Source organism: Polyodon spathula, chromosome 8 (genome assembly GCF_017654505.1).
Source record: "Polyodon spathula isolate WHYD16114869_AA chromosome 8, ASM1765450v1, whole genome shotgun sequence".
NCBI classification, from domain to species: domain Eukaryota; kingdom Metazoa; phylum Chordata; class Actinopteri; order Acipenseriformes; family Polyodontidae; genus Polyodon; species Polyodon spathula.
This window is the reverse complement of record NC_054541.1, coordinates 36,021,494-36,041,949: the sequence shown is the minus strand read 5'-3', so window position 1 is coordinate 36,041,949 and position 20,456 is coordinate 36,021,494. Positions and strand designations below refer to the sequence as shown.

At 36.7% G+C, this 20,456-nt stretch overlaps 1 protein-coding gene across 2 annotated transcripts in view; it reads left to right on the top strand.

The window, feature by feature from the left end:
* plxna4 (plexin A4) overlaps positions 1 to 20,456 on the top strand; it is a 242,437-nt gene that overhangs the window by 135,566 nt on the left and 86,415 nt on the right. For both annotated transcript variants that reach the window (XM_041257784.1, XM_041257783.1), the window contains exon 5: positions 9,816 to 9,916. In XM_041257784.1, the coding sequence (XP_041113718.1) occupies positions 9,816 to 9,916 (101 nt within the window). The remainder of the gene's footprint in view (positions 1 to 9,815; positions 9,917 to 20,456) is intronic.

Below are 20,456 nucleotides of genomic sequence, written 5' to 3'. Positions count from 1 at the left end.
AAGGCCAAGCGATTCAGCTGTACACGAAAACACAGGAACTGGGGTGCAGAAAAATAGCAGCAGGTGCTCTGGACTGATGAGTCAAAATTTGAAATATTTGGCTGTAGCAAAAGGCAGTTTGTTCGCTGAAGGGCTGGAGCGCGGTACACGAATGAGTGTCTGCAGGCAACAGTGAAGCATGGTGTAGGTTCCTTGCAAGTTTGGGGCTGTATTTCTGCAAATGGAGTTGGGGATTTGGTCAGAATTAATGGTGTCCTCAATGCAATGCAAAGGGTGGTCACACCAAATATTGATTTGATGTAGATTTTTCTTCTGTTCACTCACTTTGCATTTTGTTAATTGATAATTATAATCTATTAACATGTCTATTTTTGAACGCATTCTTACTTTACAACATTTTTTCACACCTACCTAAAACGTTTGCACAGTACTGTATAACATTCAAAGATTTGTATGATGAAGAAATGATTACATATGGGAAAAATGGCCCCTCCTCCCTTTGTTTATCCCTTTGCAGAGGATTGTGTGCATTAGACACTGCATTGATTCAACGTGCCCTCTGGCCCCTCCTGAGAAGATATTCACAGAGTAAAACTACCCAATCCACATCACTCATTCAGGGAGCGACACAAATGTATTGTATTGAAAACATTGGCCCTGTTTCAGTGATAATAAATCAATGACAATGACATTGTGAGTACTCTCTGGTGGCAGAGAGAGAGAGAGAGAGAGAGAGAGAGAGAGAGAGAGAGAGAAATTATGTGTCATGCTATGGAAGATATTCATACATCATTAATATTATCTTCTGTGGTGTAGGAGCACAGAAAGTATGGAATCCAAATGTAATTAAGAAATATTGTGCTATATTTAATTTTGTAGTTCTGTTTCTGCTTGAAACACTATCTTTCCAGGTTTAATTACTTGAGTTTGCAAGAAAAGCTCAAAATGAGGTAATTGGAAGATATCCAGCTAGAACTTCATTGCCAATTCTTGGTTCAATTCCATTTATTTATTTATTTTGTCACTTAGCACAATACCTGTGAAAACTTCAGCACACATTGTTGAGAATACAGCGGTTATTTGTAAATGTCCAACCAACTTTATTGTCATAAAAACAAAAATAGTTCTTAGCCAAGTGGTTTTTATAGAAATAGTGTTCATGCCATGTTTATATTCGTTCATATTTCCCAATGTAGTTTTGAAAATTGCCTACAAGTTTATTACCACTTTAAAAAAGTCATTTGGTGTAATATTTTACAGAGGTATAAGGCATTTTATAATGAGATATAAAGCATGGTAGTTTCTACTTTCTAGAAAATAGGATTGCTCCACTCATCAGTGCAAATCCAATTGGGTGAATATTTAGCAAAAAGATAATCTCCAATCTGCAGGTCTCTGCAAAGCATTGGTTGAGATGATATCAGGATGGTTCAACAACTATATGCCAACCCTTCCCGATCATGCACTATGCCTTTGATTCCAAGAGATATTCATCTTCCCAAAGAGGAAAACAAGCCCTGCTAATTTTAGTTTATTTTCATTTCTTATGCAGTCTTTAAAAAATGGCTTGGTATAGGCTGGAAACATCATTCTGTCCCATTTCATCCTATTACATCCTGGTGACTTTTTTTTTTAACACTGAGGTTTAAATCCTTAGTATATGATATTAGAGGACTGCTCAGCATTGAACCAAAACACCCATTATAAACACCTGACATTCTTTACCAGCATTTATATTGCTGAAAAATTAAAGGCAGGGGATGTAGCGATTGCAATTCAATTAAAGACAATTGTAAAAAAATAGATGCTGAAGTTCATTAAACATATTGCATTCTACTTGAAGAAAAGAGGGGATTTGTTAAAATCCAGCTACAATTAGAGAATATTATGCCATGGTATGTATTTTTTTTTTACAAAATAAATTGGATTTGGCACTGATTGATGATGTTAATGTGAGAAAGTGACTTGCTGTACATTATTAATAATGTCTGTAAGGGTATGATCATAATCAGGAATAATGAGGGTTCCAATTCCTTGAGAAACACTATTTTTTAGATGTTTGATCAATTGATGGAAACCTTGTTACTGGTGGGTGTTCTTGAAACAAAAAGTTCCCCATATACTCAAAGGATTGAGCCAGGGGACACAGAAATCAAGAACACATGACACATTGCACATTTTATTAACTGTTGATGGGAAACCGTATGAAGTCATTAATGTTTAATGAGAAATAGGACAGCAACCAATTTGTGAACACTGAGAGTTTATTTTAAGTGCAGCTAAATTTGAATAATCAAAAAAGTGTGCCAATGATATTTTGCTTACAGTATTATGTAACTGTATTGTAATAATTTGAATTATTTTCATACAGCGTCAATCAATGTTCAGCTGAATATATGATATCTAAAATCCACCATCTAATGATAGTGTCTTCATTTAGGATATATTCCTATTTATGTTCATATGTATAATTCTGTGCTGTTTTTTATGTATTTAAACACACATTTTCCTCATGCCTGGTATTACCTGTGACATTTATATAGCAAAGGACCAGTGTACACTCACTGTCATGGTTGAACAGGTGAAGGCTTTTGATCTAGTTGACCAAGACATCATGGCTCAAAGGTTACCTCACTGCTACAGAAGTGCATCAAGTTTCGATCCATTGGTTCATTGGTGGTGGCATTGTGCAGCCTGTAAGGCTTGCGTTTTTGCAGCTGACACCATTTTATTTTACATTTGACTTTCTGTAGAAGATATTGCATAAAGTTGGGGTTTGAAAATATCTTTCTTAATTTTCCAAAATAAAGACTATATACATTTCAGTCATAATGAAATTCATCACAGCTTATAACTCCTCTAGATGGTACAAAAGTAGAACATTTTAATACAGGTGTCTCCTAGGATAATTATTAGAAATGTGATGTTCATATTGCACCAACATATATTACTCAAATTGCCTGTTATTGAATATGTGTATTGTGACTCTAGCACTGCTCCTTAAACTAGTTGAGCAAAATATTGATCTGCTCTAAAATATGTTTTATAGATTCTCCTCATGCTGTGATGTTCCTATACTGGTAGTGTAACATCTGCAAGAGCTTCAACTGGACCACCTTATCTTGTAGGCAGCACTGGTATACTTTTCTATATAAAGGGAATGAAAGGGCAATGAGTCTTTTTCGGCTCTTCATGCCTAAAAGGGAGGTGTTAAAGTAAGCCACTCCATGACTTCCACATTAGACTGCAAGCTAATTAGCAAAGACTTGCATGGTGCTCCCTGCAGGTACAAGCAGGCCGCAGTGAGTCTCGTTTGACTGCGGTTGGGCAAAGCTGGTGTGACTTACCCCTGTGGTTCCTGCATTTGTATTTTGTGTTGATTGGAACACATCAGTGTATCCTTCTAATAGTATTTGTAATCACTGATATAAATTCCATGGAATTATGTAATACTGTGTGTTAACCTAAAGAAGTGAAATCCAGGTTAGGTTGGAACTGGAGTGAGGGAACATTACAGTTAGGGTCTGGATGAATGGCCATTTACCCAAATCTGAATTGTAATAATAATAATCTTTATTTTTATATAACGCCTTTCATAGTGGACCACCATCACAAAGCGCTTTACAAGATACAAGACTAGGGTGTGTGAACTATGCATCAACCTCTACAAGGAGGTTAAGTGACTTGCTTAGGGTAACACAGTGAGTCAGTGGCTGAGCTGGGATTTGAACCAGGGTCCATGTTATATTTCAAGTATGGTACCACTTTTGTCTCTTTTTTTTTTTTTTTGAATAATAAACAATAGCAATAATATATTGGTGGATAAAAAAAACCAAGATATTGCAAATGTATCATATATAAAACAATATATACATGTGTGTGTGTGTGTGTGTGTGTGTGTGTGTGTGTGTGTTCTCGTCTGCCTATCTAAATGGGCACTTAGTTGTGGTTACACATTCACCAAGTGGGGACTCGGTAGCCAAGTGGGGACCAAATCCAAGTCCACACTCGGCAAAGCCTTTAAATCAACTTAAAATGATGCCTAGACACCCCCTAGTGAAATTATCAAGGTCCCTAAGTGTGTAAAATTCTCAGTGCTGCCCCTGTAAGCTGGTGGTGGTAGTGTTGTGACTTACACACACATGTGGTTCACACACTCCATCTTTGATGTTGATGGCTGTGAGCCTAAGCCAGCTTGGAAACCAGCTCACTGGAGCCCAGATTTATAAAAGGATTGTGCATAGGGTTTTAAATTCTTGGATGGGATTTATAAAACACACACAATGGCATAAACACACAATTACACGTGATTTGTCAGGGCAATGTTTCTGTGCACTTTAGCCCTTGATGCATATGTAATTCTGTATATGCATATGTAATTCTGGGGCGTTTATGAACAAAACCGCTAAAATTGGGAGGGGATTTTGCAAATTAGGTCTATTAAATATTCCGTCTAATTTATTAAAGCTGGCGGTAATTGCGGCACTCACATTTGCTTGATTATTTTAAGAACTCTGAAAAGCAGGCATTAATTTGCAGCAGTCAGACAGTAGGCTATGTAAAGGTAAGGTGATGTGGGAGACTTGTCTGCAGCAAGGAGGAGACATTGTTTTCAAGGACAAAGAAACATTTAATAACATTTTGCAAAGCGATATATTTTTTAACCCTTCTGATCAAGTCAGTTTGTAAATTGCGGTTTATAATATTGTATTGTTTTGCAAACAGTTTTCAGTACATGTTTCATAGCTTACATGACAAAATGAAAGTCTTCAAATAGAGAACATAGAATCCATGTAAAAAAGGTTGTTAGACACACCTAAAAAGGTCTCCCCACAGTGGCAAAGCAAGGTTCTAACGAGAGCCTTTACTTCTAGAGTGTAGGCATTATTATAAGAACAGCGGAGGAGATTAAGAAAAGATGGAACGATATTCCGAGGCGCACTAAAGAAAAAGTCTCATATACATGTAATACAATGAGAGCTCATCCTCCACCGTTATTTTAATAATGCCTACAGAATTTATGTTTTGTAATATGGCATTTTGGTATTTAACAATACTGGTTCAGGCAGTAGGGACAGAGGGACAGATGGTGCAGTTTGTTTGTAGCTAGAGCAAATACAGTGCAGCTGGTTGTAGGCACATCTGAATATGTAGCTATATTATAGACCATATAAATATGTTTTAAAATCATACATAATCAGACATACAGACATACGACATCTCTCTCTCTCTCCCGTTCTCCACTCCCGAACACACAACCCTGACTGAGTGAAAACATGCTGCTTTTATGCAGCACAAACCCTAGACTTGATTGAAAAGAAAAATCAAACATACAGAACACGTTGTATGTCTTGGGTGCAACTGCAGGGGCATGAATATATTAAAGCAAAATTCCCCGTGCTCACATATTATTCCGTTTTACCTGCACATGAAGTGCAGTGCAATCCCTGTGCCTAAATACAATAAATTTGTGGGTTTCCCATTGGGTATTAATATAAGACACAATGGTCTCCTATATGTAATAATATGGGTCATAATTGTCTGATGTAATTTGTATTTTTGTGTGTTTATTTATCGTGTCTCCACCCGTGGAAACTGACTATATATATATATATATATATATATATATATATATATATATATATATATATATATATATATATATATATATAGTGCCTTGCAAAAGTATTCAGACCCCTGACCAATTCTCTCATATTACTGAATTACAAATGGTACACTGAAATTTCATTCTGTTCGATATTTTATTTTAAAACACTTAAACTCAAAATCAATTATTGTAAGGTGACATTGGTTTTATGTTGGAAAATAGTTTTAAGAAAAAAAAAAAAAAAATGAAATATCTTGCTTGCATAAGTATTCAACCCCCACACATTAATATTTGGTAGAGCCACCTTTCGCTGCAATAACACCTTTAAGTCTTTTGGGGTAAGTATGTACCAGCTTTGCACACAGTGTCGGAGTGATTTTGGCCCATTCTTCTTGGCAGATTTGCTACAGGTTTTTCAGGTTGGTTGGACGACGCTTGTGGACCACAGATTTCAAATAGTGCCAAGTTTTCTCAATGGGATTGAGATCAGGACTTTGACTGGGCCACTGTAGGACATTCACCTTTTTGTTCTTGAGCCACTCCAATGTTTTGGCCTTGTGCTTGGGATTATTGTCCTGCTGAAAGGTGCATTTCCTCCCAAGCTTCAGTTTTTTAGCGGACTGAAGCAGATTCTCTTGCAGTATTTTCCTGTATTTTGCTCCATCCATTCTTCCTTAAATTGTAACAAGATGCCCAGTCCCTGCTGATGAGAAGCATCCCCAAGGCATGATGCTGCCACCACCATACTTCACTGTAGGGATGGTGTGTCTTGAGGCATGGGCAGTGTTAGGTTTGCGCCACACATAGCGCTTTGAGTTTTGGCCAAAAAGCTCTATCTTGGTCTCATCTGACCACAAAACCTTTTCCCACATCGCAGCTGGGTCACTATCATGCTTTCTGGCAAACTCCAGATGTGCTTTCAGATGGTACTTTTTGAGTAACGGCTTCTTTCTTGCTACCCTCCCATACAGGCCAGTGTTATGCAGAGCTCTTGATATGGTTGACTGGTGCACCATTACTCCAGTCCCAGTTACTGAACTCTGTAGCTCCTTCAAAGTGATTGTTGGCCTCTCTGTGGCTTCTCTCATAAGTCTCCTCCTTGTTTGAGCGCTGAGTTTTGAGGGACGGCCTTTTCTTGGCAGTGCCTGGGTGGTGTGAGGCAGCTTCCACTTCCAACTGTACTCACTGGGATATCCCAACACTTGGATATTATTTTGTACCCTTTTCCTAATCTATGCATTTGTATTACTTTATCTCTAACTTCTGTAGAATGCGCTTTGGTCTTCATTTTCCTTCAGATTCACAGCCTTACCAATAATCCTTCAACAGTGAGGTTTTTATCCAGAAAATGTGACAACAACTTTAATGGTTCACAGGTGGAGGCCAATGGTAAGCTAATTTGGTCCTCGTTAGGGCAATTTCTTTCATCGGTGCAAACTGGGAGCTTCCACAGCACAGGGGTTGAATACTTATGCAAGCAAGATATTTCAGTTTTTTATTTTTCCTAAAAATATTTCCCAACACAAAACCAATGTCATATTACAATAATTGATTCTGAGTTTCAGTTTTTAAAAATAAAATATCAAACAGAACGAAATTTCAATGTACTATTTGTAATTCGGTAATATGAGAGAATTGGTCAGGGGTCTGAATACTTTTGCAAGGCACTGTGTGTGTGTATATATGTGTATATATATACAAATAGTTTAAATATCTCAAAAATCATTTGTCACATCAAACTATATGGTACTATGCTAAGAAAGAGAATGGAGTGAGTAATAATTTTACAGTTCACTGGTGTGAAATAGACTCTAAATCATAAAATACATCCCTGCATGTTTCTGCACTTTATAAATCTGCCAGGTCCCGAGATAACAATCAACCCTCAAATCCCAGAGTATGTGCTGTCTAACAGCTGAGGGAATGGCATTTTCACAAGACAGGCACCACTGCTGCTATAATGTTTTCTGGTTAAAAATAACAAGTCTGAAGGGGGCCTTTGTGTAGCATTGTAATGGCTGTCATCACCTGTTGGTCAGAAGTGATTATGGCCTAATACATTTAGAGAAACATAAATTTACATTTAAATATACCTTTATACCACATTTTTGATAGCTGAAATGCAGCATATAAAAATCAATATACAGTAAAGTGGCTTAAAAAACTATAGCTTAATTGCCCTGTACAAAAATTATGCAGCTTTTGCAGGGCAGCATTTTTTCAATCTTAATGAAGCACAAAGGAATGTGGAGCATATATTATTTTATTTTTATTCTATCTGTAATATCTTATGTTTCTCAGGGTAAAAAACAATAACAGTAGGTCAGTAGGTCAAAAGAAATATTCATGGTTAGAACAGTACATTTAGTGATGAGATACTAGGAACAGGTTTCAAAAATTAAATTTAATGCAATTTCTATTGTTTGTAACCTTTTTTTGTTAAAGAAAAATATTATTTTTAATTTCTTAGTAGACATCTTTACATCAAATTATTATTTTACATACAATTTTTGCAGTTGGGTTTTTACTGGAGCAGTCTAGGTAAAGTACCTTGCTAAAGGGTACAGCAGCAGTGTCACCCACCTGGGATTGAACCCACAATTTTCTGAGTCCAGAGCCCTAACGACTACTCCACACTGCTGTCCTGTGTGAAGTACACATTTTGAAACATGTGCGAGACCAAGTGTTATGTTTGATTACATGTTAAAATCAGCCTCTGTAGGATTTATGTAAATTGATATGCATTGATTTTTCACGGTGGCTTAAGAACACAAGTGTTTACATCAAAATTGGTCCAACTATGAAATGAAAATGTGTGTCCTTTATTAAATAACAAACCTTGAGTTGAATTGAAAGTGTGGGCAATGTAGCAGAGAAGCCCTGGTATATTAAAGGGGTGGTAGGGTCAGTGAAAAGCTGTCTTTCAGTTGTATAGGTTATCCTTTACAGTATGTGTGAGAGCATTTAAGAATCACCTGTGGGTGTTTTGGGTTTGGCTTTGGCTTAATCTACCACATTCACAATCAATGTCAGGGATCTTACTACAATAGACACAAACTGGAAACTGTTCATTCTTTAAATGAAACTTTGAAACTCTTGTTGTCAACAAAGGTGCCATTTGTCTTTCTTTCTGCCAGCTGCAAATAATTGTCATGTGTCATACTTTCTTTTCGACTGTCAGTAGCCGGCAGAATAAAAAGGGTCACCATTATGAAAACTTTGTCATTTATCACTGCTACAATAAACTGACCTACACAATGAAATTACTCCCTACAGTGACACAAACCTAATGTCGGTCACTGGAGACTTCTATTGACCATGTCCCCATGAGTCACTGTAACGTTAGGGCAATTTAAGAGAAGGGATTCTTGACTATGACTGAGTTTGTGTAAAGATCTTCTGTAGCATAATGTTGCAAAACAGACAAAATGTTTTTAATGGAATTTAATTAATAAATGCACAGTAATATAAATTAAAAAAAAAAAGCAAAAAGTGCAAGTGCACAATCTGTGATTATTAACAATGTGCACTATGAACTTAGTGTTACAAAACTACCTGCAGTGTTTCTCAGAAACAAATTAGTCATTCCTCTGTGGGTACTGTTTTCTTGTGGACTGGCTGAAACTAGTGACAGTCACAGAAAGTGTTGCAGCTTATATCACATCAGACACAAATGGGAAACCATTACAGTTCTAAAGTATTAAGTGCTATAACTACATGCAGTGTTTATAACAAATGCATTGCTTAGACTGGCTGTAGATCATGTTCAGTATCCAGATCATATATGCTCTCTTCTGCAGCAATGCTTGTTTTATTGGTGAGAAATGGGAAGACCAGCTTTGTTGCAGGAGGGAGCATGATGAGTATTAGGTAACATCTTTTTCTACTTAATCTAGTTTTACCTAATTTTATGATAGTGTGTTTGAAGTGATGGAATACATACTACTCTGGAATTATTTGTCATAAGTTTTTAAATGAAAATTGTGTTTAAAAATATTAAGTAACATTTATTTGGCAATACAGCAAGTCTCTTTCTTTTATTTCTGTCTCTCTCTGTGAGACCTGGTGAGATTTAGAGTGTCTGGATTCAGAACTCAACAGGAGATTGCAGCACTGCTAAGTGTAAATGGGTTCACGGCTTTTGTGGTCTGCTGCTGAGTTGAGAAATGATGCGAAAGACTTTAATTTTCTGCTCTTCTTCTCCTAGCTGACCCGGGTGCCGGTGGAGTCATGTGGACAGTATACAACCTGCAGCGAGTGTCTTGGCTCTGGGGACCCTCATTGCGGATGGTGTGTTCTTCACAATACGTAAGTATTTTATTTATTTTTTTGAACAAACAAAGTGACTCACACACAAAATCAGTGATAACAGTGTCATTTTTGTCCTCCTGTAAAAACGAGTGTTTGTCATTAAAAAAAGAGCTATATATATATATATATATATATATATATATATATATATATATATATATATATATATATATATATATATATATAATATATTAAACTGCCAATCCAATGTATTTATTTCCAATTTGTTTGTTAAAAATAACTTTGATTTAATGTCTTTAGTGTCCAAAATAAAGAAAAAAATACCTGGATGCAAAAAGCAATAGAATTGTACAAATAGCATCTTGCAAATGTTTACATGTACATCATGTCCACTTAGTGTGTACATACAGTGTTCAGAAAAATGGTCTAACTGCAACATGCTCTCTAAACTGACAAATGATTCAAGAACCCTGTAGTAACTTGAGGAAAACCATGACAGAGCAGTCAAATTGCTAAGCAATTTTTAGACTATAAAAGGATTTCAGTGTTAAAGTAATTGATTCTTCTGAAAAAACCCACTTCCACTAGGAGGGCATTTTGCTGTAGTTTGGTCCTCCGAGAGCCCTAATGACTGCTTTGTGATCCAGGAGTTCTTTCTGATATTAAGTTCCTGGTGAGAAACTTGGTGCCCAAGACCCTGGGATAGGTTTCCGCAGAGCATTGATTTGGATCCTGCTTGTGCTGGGAGTAGAGGAGCTCGAGGTCTCCCGTTGCCATAACGATTCCCCCTCCCTCCCCCCCAGCCTAGGTTTGTGTCTGAGAGGTGAGCAAGCCTCTGTGGGCCTTGTTAATTGCTGAGTCAGTATAAATTGAAAACGGGAAGCTAGTCTTCTGCTCTGGTTTTGGGGACCTGGGGTAGGCTGCCTAGCTTATGAAATGTAGAGCTGGCACAATGAAAATGTAGTGCCCATCAAGGAAGGGGTAGTAGCAAGGTTAAAGCAAACATTTTAAGTTATATCAGCAAACTAGAACATGTGAAAACACTGAAACCTCCAAGTTCAAGAGCAGCTGCAGTGGCATTTGAAAACTGTATTTCTTTACTGCTTTTTTTTTTGAAGGGCTGCTAGTCAGTGGGAGTAAAACGTTTTAATCTGGATAGCTCCATGCCCACTGCCAAAAATCAGACAGGAATTGAGCCTCAAGGCAGGGAGTCACAATGTCTATTAAAGCATCAATGCTTTAAATCACCAAACTGTAGAAACACAATAACCATTTAAGTTCCCAAACACTGGAATTGAATGTGCTTCAGTCCTTTGATCCCAGGGAGAGTGACTAGATGTAACATTACTGTCACTCAGTGGGCTTAAATATCTTTTTAAACTTACTGTAATATTATAATAATGTTATTGGGTCACACAGCAACTACTGTCTCAAAGACATCCATGTGATTATAAATTATTTGGTTGGTTGGAGTTAAGACAGAAATTGTCCCTCAGCCTGCAGTCCCAAGAGAAAAAAAACAAAAAACAAAAAAGTGTCGATTGAAAAATGCTTGTGTGTCCACTTGCATGTTGGGGCATGGGTACAGTTAAGATCAACGGGATTAGTGACTGAAAATTGAATAATGATGAAACAGTAAATGAAACTGTCTAGCCTATTGTTATTGGAAAGAGTTGAGTAGCTCTGCCCAGATTGTTTTACATGGCCCAGTGCCCAGAGTCCCAAATAACATCTATGTCTCATCTAAGCAGGCAACATGATATGGTGTGCAAAGCTCTGCCGAATTGATTGGCCCTCAGTTTACCTTTCCAAGTAAAAGTCTTTAGAATAGTTAATAGACCTCAGGTAACTCTAGATGTCATAGGCATCAACTAAGGGGGGTTGGCACGGCTCAGCCCAAGCCGGAATTTTAAAAAAGAGGCTCTAACCTCTAACACCCCGCTCCTCACCCCCCCCCGGGACGGGATTTTGATAGGATGTTGATGAACTTGTAATATGTGGGACACTAAGACCATGTCGAATGCAGGTTGTAACTCCCTTTCTGCAATGACTAATTAAGAAGCTATAAAAAGGAAAACGCTAGCCCATTCATCTGAACAGCTGGGGAACATAGCAATGGTTTGTATTAATTAGCGTTCAGATGTTCACAAAACCAGCAATACACATACATGTATTGGACTCTTAGGTTTATTTGAAAATTAGTATTTTTCCCCTATAACGTCACTCTGCAAAGCACATCTGACAGCGCTACTAAAGCATTATTTATAAGTATAATAAATGTAAAACAAGTGAAGTATTGTTGTTTTATTTGTATGGACATTTTTTTTTTAAACGTGAAAGTTTTAATACTATTCTCAAAACAGCAGGCTGTATTCCAGAGTGCTGTTGGACCTAGTTTTGAGCTTACATTTGTGTGAATATTTCCCTCAAAACAACAATGAAGGTTGACAGTTTATGATGTTTGAAATTAAATTGGTGATAAAACAGTATCACGTCTTTCTGAAGAGCTTTTGTACAAGTTTAAATTCCAAATGAAGTTAACTTGGGTTCCACCAGTAATTTGTAACTTGCGTTTCTTCTCATTTACTATTTTAACTGTCTTTTCTCTTCAGTTGATGTTGTGTGAAAATGTGTTCCATTTACTAAAATAAAAATAATAATAAAAATGCTTTTAAAAAGACCAAATTACTGTTGGACTTTTTTAAGATTCTATTGATTTTTTAGTATTACTATGCAGGACAGATGCTATAATATCATTACCTTTATTAAAAATGCGCACAGATTAATCTACTGATTTCAGTCTACCGATTTAATCAACTGATGTCCATAAATTAACCGATTTAAAAATTTTAATCGATTGACAGCTCTTATATAAAGTCATATTTACTATCAAACCTTGCCTCACTTATTTTCTTGACTGATTCATATATTAAGTATGTCCTGCAGACTCAGTCATAGTGGAAAATTAAATGCCCCTTGGGAAGACTATTGTTACCTCCAGGTGAGTTTTTTCCAACAATGGCTTTCTGTTTGCCACTCTCCCATAAAGGCCAGTTTTGTGAAGCAACCGGGCTATTGTTGCCATATACACAGTGTCTCCCAGCTCAGCCGTGGAAGACTGTAACTCCTTTAGAGTTGCCATAGGCCTCTTGGTGGCCTCCCTGACTAGTGCCCTTCTCGACCGGATACTTTTTTGTTTTTGAGGACAGCCTGTTCTAGACAGATTCACAGTTGTGCCATATTCTCTCCATTTCTTAATAATGGACTTTTCTGTGCTCTAGGCGATATTCAATGCCTTGGAAATGTTCTTATATCCTACCCCTGATTGGTACTTTTGAAGAACCTTATTCCGGATTTGTTTTGAATGTTCTTTTGTCTTCATGATGTAGTTTTTGTTAGGAAATGTACTGACCAACTGTGGGACCTCCCAGAGACAGGTGTATTTAACGTGAAATCATGTGAAACAACTTAATTGCACACAGGTGGACTCCATTCAACTAATTATTTGACTTCTAAAGACAATTGGTTGCACCAGAGCTTATTTAGGTGTGTCATAGCAAAGGGGGTGAATACTTATGCAATCAATTATTTTCTGTTTTATATTTGTAATCAATTTAGAACAATTTGTAGATTTAATTTTTTTACTTTGATTATTTGTTGATCAGCAGCAAAAACTCCTAATTAAATCCATTTTGATTCCATGTTGTAACACAATAAAATGTGCAAAAGTCCAAGGGAGTGGATACTTTTGAGAGCCACTGTGTGTGTGTTTATATATATATATATATATATATATATATATATATATATATATATATATATATATATATATATATATATATATATATATATATATATATGTACAAACAGAGAAAGAAAAAGCCTGTTGCTTTGCTAGGATAGGCAGATAATTAATTCCTTGATATCTGAATTCACACATGCGTTAATGTCTGTTGCTGCTTGCACTGCTGCATATGGAGTCACAGAGTGTGTATGTGTGTGTCTGTGCAAATAAGTAAAATCCACAGTATCTTTTAAGCCTTGCTTCTCCATAATCCTCCAATGAACTGTATATAATTTGATGAAAAAGTATATATTTACCCATAATCCCCCAAAGAACTAGATATGATTTGATGTAAATTTGTATGAGGTAAGACATCATGGGTGCTAGGTTGTGCAGCAGGCTGATGCACTGTCGTGTTCACATTATTCATCTATGGAGGCTTTGGTTTAAGGCCAGCTCAAGTCGAAAGTAACGTATGTTTGGTGGCCTCAATTTGGGCTCCTATGAACATTTAAACCAACACACAATTCAACACAATTGGCAGTCTCGCTCTTCTATGGACAATGGCATGGGGTATTCAGGCCAGGGTGGAGGTGTACTCACAGAGCTCTGTGAAGAAGCATGCTTGGCACCTCCTGGTATCTTTCTTGAATCTAGCCAGCACCAATGTCCTTCATCTTCACAACTGCCATAAAGAAAATGTCAGTGTGAGTTTAGTGATTTATGGTAAAAATGTAGCCATTATATTTCCTCATTGGGCTGTTTAAGACTGCCTCTTTAATCCACATACACACACACACACACACACACACACACACAGCTTGCCTCATTGGATCATACTGTAGTGCAGTGGCACAATCTGCAGCCTCAAATCTATCCCATCTGGATATATAAGCAGAAAGCTACAACAGGACAGCATTTAAAGTCATCAGGAGTGTTGACATTGACATAGCCTGGCTGCATGATAACTCCAGTGGAAAGGTCAGACTCTTATGTGTTACTCTGACTACAGAAATCAAAGAAGCCCTCCATCCATTTCTTATTGATTAAAACATAAAAGAAGAAAAGGCTTCGATCACCATTTTCAGCAGGGTGGTGGGAAGCAATTCAGCTGGGGCTTGGAGGCAAGGGGAGTATCAGTCCTGTTTATTGAGTGCTACAGTTAACACAGTATAGATTTATTTTTTTATGGCTGCTAAAGTCATAAAAGGCATCCCTCCCTTTTACCTATCCCCTCCACACAAACAGACATAAATAGCCTGTTTTATTCAGGTAAGATCTTTGTAGTTAGCAGTGATTTCTATTTAGGAAAGGATATTATATGCATGTATAAATAGTTTAAGGGTCAAATTTATTTTTGGTAATAGCTGTTGTTGGAACTTTAACAAGGTAACATTTTGTTCGACCCAAACTTGTGGGTTTAGTCTGCTGGCAGGATTATGACACCACCAAAAACAGATGGGATGCCATAGAGACTAAGTCTCTCAAGCTCCCTTGCCAGTGATGAAATGGAATTTTGAAGGGATAAACAGACAGTATAACAGAACCTGGCTGTGTCATGTGTATTGAGTTGTTTTGAAAAAAACAGTGTGGAAACTGCTTTTAATCCTTTTATGACTTTATTTCAGATGTTTCTTTTTCTTTTTTTTTTTTTTAACACAGTTCACAGTTGGACATATTGTGGAACAATTCTTGTATTTTCCAAGGCAGGATATTAAGACGGAACTTGCAGAACAGGGTATCCATAGAATCAGTAACAGAGTATAATTGCGCGTTGCAAAAAACTTACATACACTATGTCTGACAGTCTCAAAATACATAGTTCCTAGAAAACTGCCAAAATACGGACAGCTCAATCTGTTTCAATCAAACACAGTACATTAATCTCTAAGGAATGCATCACCTTCCAGTACAGGTTCAGTGATGTAGTTTTGCAAGAATGCAAAGAGCTGTCTACAAGAAGAAACATCCATGCCACAGAAGTTCTAATGAGGTGTGCAGCAGAAACCTACTGTTTGCATTGCTCAGTGCTCATTACTGTTGGTACACTGTGGCTATTCTATCACTACGTTGTAATAGGTGTTACAGAAACTTGCTTAACCAAGAGGGATAGAGATGAATATAATATTAGTGGGTGTACACTGTATATGAAAGATAGGCAGGACAGAAGAGGCGGAGGGGTAGCACTTTAAATCAAAAATAGTTTTGAAGCTCAGGTGTTAAATCTGGAAGAAAAGAACAACGCAGAATCAATATGGGTCAGAATAATGGACAAAAAATCAATGGGCATCATAATAGGGGCATGCTATGGACCGCCAAATTCAGATGCCAAGCAAAATAATATGTTATACAATGACATTAGAAATGCATGTAGCAAACGAGAAGCCATACTAATGGGGTATTTCAACTTCCCCCATATAAGATGGAAAAACCCAGTTGGGAGCACGACAGCCGAAATTGAAATGGTAGAAATGACAAATGTCTGCTTCCTAGTGCAATTTGTCACTGCACTGACTAGAGGGGAAACATGTCTTGATTTAGTCTTTTCAAATAACAAAGGCAGAATAACTAAATCAGAGGTCAGAGAACCATTGGCAAACTCAGATCACAACATGGTCTCATTTGAAGTGCTTTTTAAAATCATAAAAGTAACGACTAAAGCTAAGGTTTACAATTTTAAAAAGCCCAGCTATGAGGGAATGAATCAGAGACTAACAGAAGTAGATAGAAGTTAAATAGAGAAAACATCCACAGAAAAAGCATGGCTATTTTTCAAAAATGAAGTATTAGAGGCTCAAAACACTTACATCCCAAAAGTAGACAAATCAAAATCTAAAACAAATGGCCCAAAAGGTTTAACAGATCAATTAAAAAAAAAATATCCAGAGAAAAAAGGCACTTTACAGAACATTTAAAAAGGACCAAGAACGCAGTACACAGAGTTAGAAAGACCAAGAGAACATTACTAAGGGGGCTAAAACTAATTCCAAAAAGTTTTTTTTTTTTTCCCCCAATATTATAACAGCACCGGAACATTTAATGAGGCGGTAAAATGTCTAAGAGATACAAATAACAAAATCATAGACGAAGAGAAAAAAATAACAAATATGTTAAGTGATTACTTTTCACAAGTTTTTACAAAGGAGGATATGAACAACATGCCCCACATGTCAACCTGTTCCTATCCAGTTTTAAATAACTTTAGCATAACCGAGGCAGAAGTGTGAAAGGGACTAGGAGCTCTTACAATAAACAAATCCCCTGAGCTGGATGAGATCCTCCCAATAGTACTCAAAGAAATGAAAGAAGTTATTTACAAACCGCGAACCAAGATCATGCAACAGTCTCTTGAGGCAGGGGATGTACCGACAGACTGGAGAATTGCAAACGTAATACAGGTCAACAAAAAGGGACACAAAACAGAATCAGGTAACTACAGACCAATAAGCCTGACTTCTATTAAACGTAAAATTATGTAAACTGTAATAAGAACCAAAATGGGGAAAATTACCTATATGGTAACAGTATCCTGGTTGACAGTCAACATGGTTTTAGGAAAGGGAGATCGTGGCTAACTAACCTGCTTGATTTTTTTTAGCATGCAACATCGACAATTGATAATTGCAAAGCGTATGACATGGTTTATTTAGATTTCCAGAAAGCTTTTGACAGAGTCCCTCATAAAAGATTGATTCTCAAAATGAACACAGTGGGGATTCAAGGAAATGCATGCACATGGATTAGGGAGTGGTTAATATGTAGAAAAAAGAAAGTACTGAATAGTGCAGAAACCTAAAAATGGAGCGAAGTAACCAGTGTAGTAACACAAGGATCAGTATTGGGTCCTCTGCTATTCCTAATCTATACATTAATGATTGGGATTCTAGTAAAGTAAGCAAACTTTAAATTTGCAGATGACAAACATAGGAGTGGCAAACACCGTTGCAGCAGCAAAAGTCATTCAAAATGATCTAGACAGCATTCAGAACTGGGCAGACACATGGCAAATGTGTCTGCACGCAGGCAATATTATAAATACTATATGGGAGGTACTGAAATTGAAGAAGGAATCTATGGAAAAGACCTAGGAGTTTATGTTGACTCAGAAAAAGGCAAACAAAATACTTGGATATATAGTGAAAAGTGTTATTTAAATCAAGGGAAGTAATGTTAAACCTTACAATACATCTGTAAGACCTTATCTAGAATATTGTATTCAGTTCTGGTCACCTCACTACAAAAAAAATATTGCTGCTGTAGAAAGAGTGCAGAGAAGAGTGACCAGAATTATTCCGGGTTTAAAAGGCATGTCATATGCAGGCAGGCTAAAAGAATTTATCTATTCAGAATTTATTCAAGCATTCAAAATTCTAAAAGGTATTGACAGTGTCGACCCAAGGGACTTTTTCAACCTGAAAAAAGAAACAAGGACCAGGGGTCACAAATGGAGATTAGATAAAGGGGCATTCAGAACAGAAAATAGGAGGCACTTTTTTACACAGAGAATTGTGAAAGTCAGGAACCAACTTCCCAGTAATGTTGCTGAAGCTGACACCCTGGGATCCTTCAAAAAGCTGCCTGATGAGGTTCTGAGATAAATAAACTACTAACAACCAAGCAAGATGGGCCGAATGACCTCCTCTCATTTGTAAACTTTCTTAAAGAAGCTGATTATAGAGGGCTTTTAAGGTCAATTGTACAGCGTAGCACTGGTTCCTTACTCTCAGTGTATATCTAATGTATTTGTTTTTTTTGTAAAAAGGGGACCATTATCCTCACCCAGTCATTTAAAAAAAACAAACAAAAAAAATACTGGCTAACACCTTCTTCAGGCTGATGAAACAAAACTTACTGTAGTGAGGTAGACTGATGTAGTTCTTGAAGTTTGGATTTGGACTGAACCTGTAAGATAATACATCTAGAACTCCACCTCACAACTGTCTATGTCACAGTGTTCTTGGAACATTCATACGTTCAGCCTGCCTTGCTTAATTTCATCCATGTTATCTGATATTCTGTGTGAATGTGCAGTTATGGCCAAAGGTTTTGCATCACTTAGAATTTTAGGATTGAGACAATAAAAAAAAAAAAGATGAACATAAGTTTAATCTTTTATTAACATCATTTAATCAAATAAACTACATAATAATGTTGCAAAAGCCTACCAGAAGCCATGATAGTTGTACAGTATTTCATGTTAGATTTCAACGTGTCACATTTTTCTATTTTTGTCAGTTTTTCGTTAAGTACTATACATGGAAAACTACAAAGCGGTATGTAATTCAGTATGTTAATGGAGCATTATTCAGCAGGTTTCATTTGATTTTATGAAACAAAATGTGTTAATTCTACTGGGTGAGGCAAAATGTTTGGCCATAGCTGTAGCTGGTGCACTTGGTTGTGACTTCCCGAGCACATGAAAAATGACACTGAAAGAGCCCTGTGAGAGAAATTGACATTTTGTCAGTTTTTTATGCATATTTTTAAAAAGAGAACCTGGCCTCACCTGAGAAATAATTTGAATAGGATTCACATTTACATAAACCCCCACCAGGCAAGTGAATGATGTTGCCGACGCCAAGGACACATCTGATTGACAGCACAATCACTGAAGGACTTCGTTTTGTCTGTGTTATTTTAGCAGGTGTTAATAATGCATGCATACACAGACACTTGTCCTCTATCACAGAGCCCTGTCTTCGGTTTCACCACTCGTTTGTACTTTTCTAACTTTTGTTGACTAGACTGCTTCCCAGGTCATGTACAATTCTAATGGTTCATATTTTACTTATAAATTACCAGCAAACAAAGAGATTTCAATATGCCTCCAGACAAAAAGCCTTAATCGTAAGTGTATGCTTATTTGAACATGTAGGGTCTTATGTTAAACTCTTCTGTTTTATGTTGTCTTTACCTTGAGAATTAAAGGCACATAAATGAGGAAAAAGTAGCAGCAACAGTGAAAGGAATACTTTACATTTCCACAGCTCTTGCCTTCTGTAATGAACCATTTGTAGACAGAATCAATGGAATTTTAACACAGCACAAAAAACGTAAACAGACAATTAAGCCCTTTTTGTGTTTTAATTAAAGTAGACTTTAGTTTGGAGAAAACAAGCAGTGTTCCAGCCAATGTTCTCATGGATAAGAGCATTAACTCCCCCACCTCATAGCATTGATTTTAGTTTCTCTTTTCACCTCTACTCAAGCTAACAGCTACTGTTATAGGTCTGTAAAGTAAATACGAGCATAAAGTGAGCAGCCTGTCCTTGCAGGGTTTTGGTGCTGTGTTGGGAATTGGAGATTTAGAGGGTTAAAGAGCAGGGCAGCTGTTCTGTTGTGTTGAGTGCAGTGCTTTGAGCTACACATTCCTCTGTAAAGAATTTGATTATTTGCCATGCAGTCACTGAAACAAAAATGAATTTGCATCACTATTTCCAGTCTTTGTTGTGATGTAGCTTTAAGGGATGACATGGCCACATTGACGTCATTTAGATATTCCTTCTGATAGACAAAATTGCTGTTGCTGACGTATAAAAAAAAAAAAAAAAAAAAAAAAAACCCTTTCTTATTGGATAGCTACAAGTCATTGAAGATTAATATCAAAACATTATAATATACTGTAACATATACAATAACAATAAAATATACTACACATACATATTTGATGTCTATTTTTATTCATGTTGAAAGATGCATTGAGATACGCCACCATTAACAGAGCAGCCTGTTTGTAATGCACAGTTTTACAAAATGTTCATATGTATCCTCTGTAACAAATGAAGATGTGAT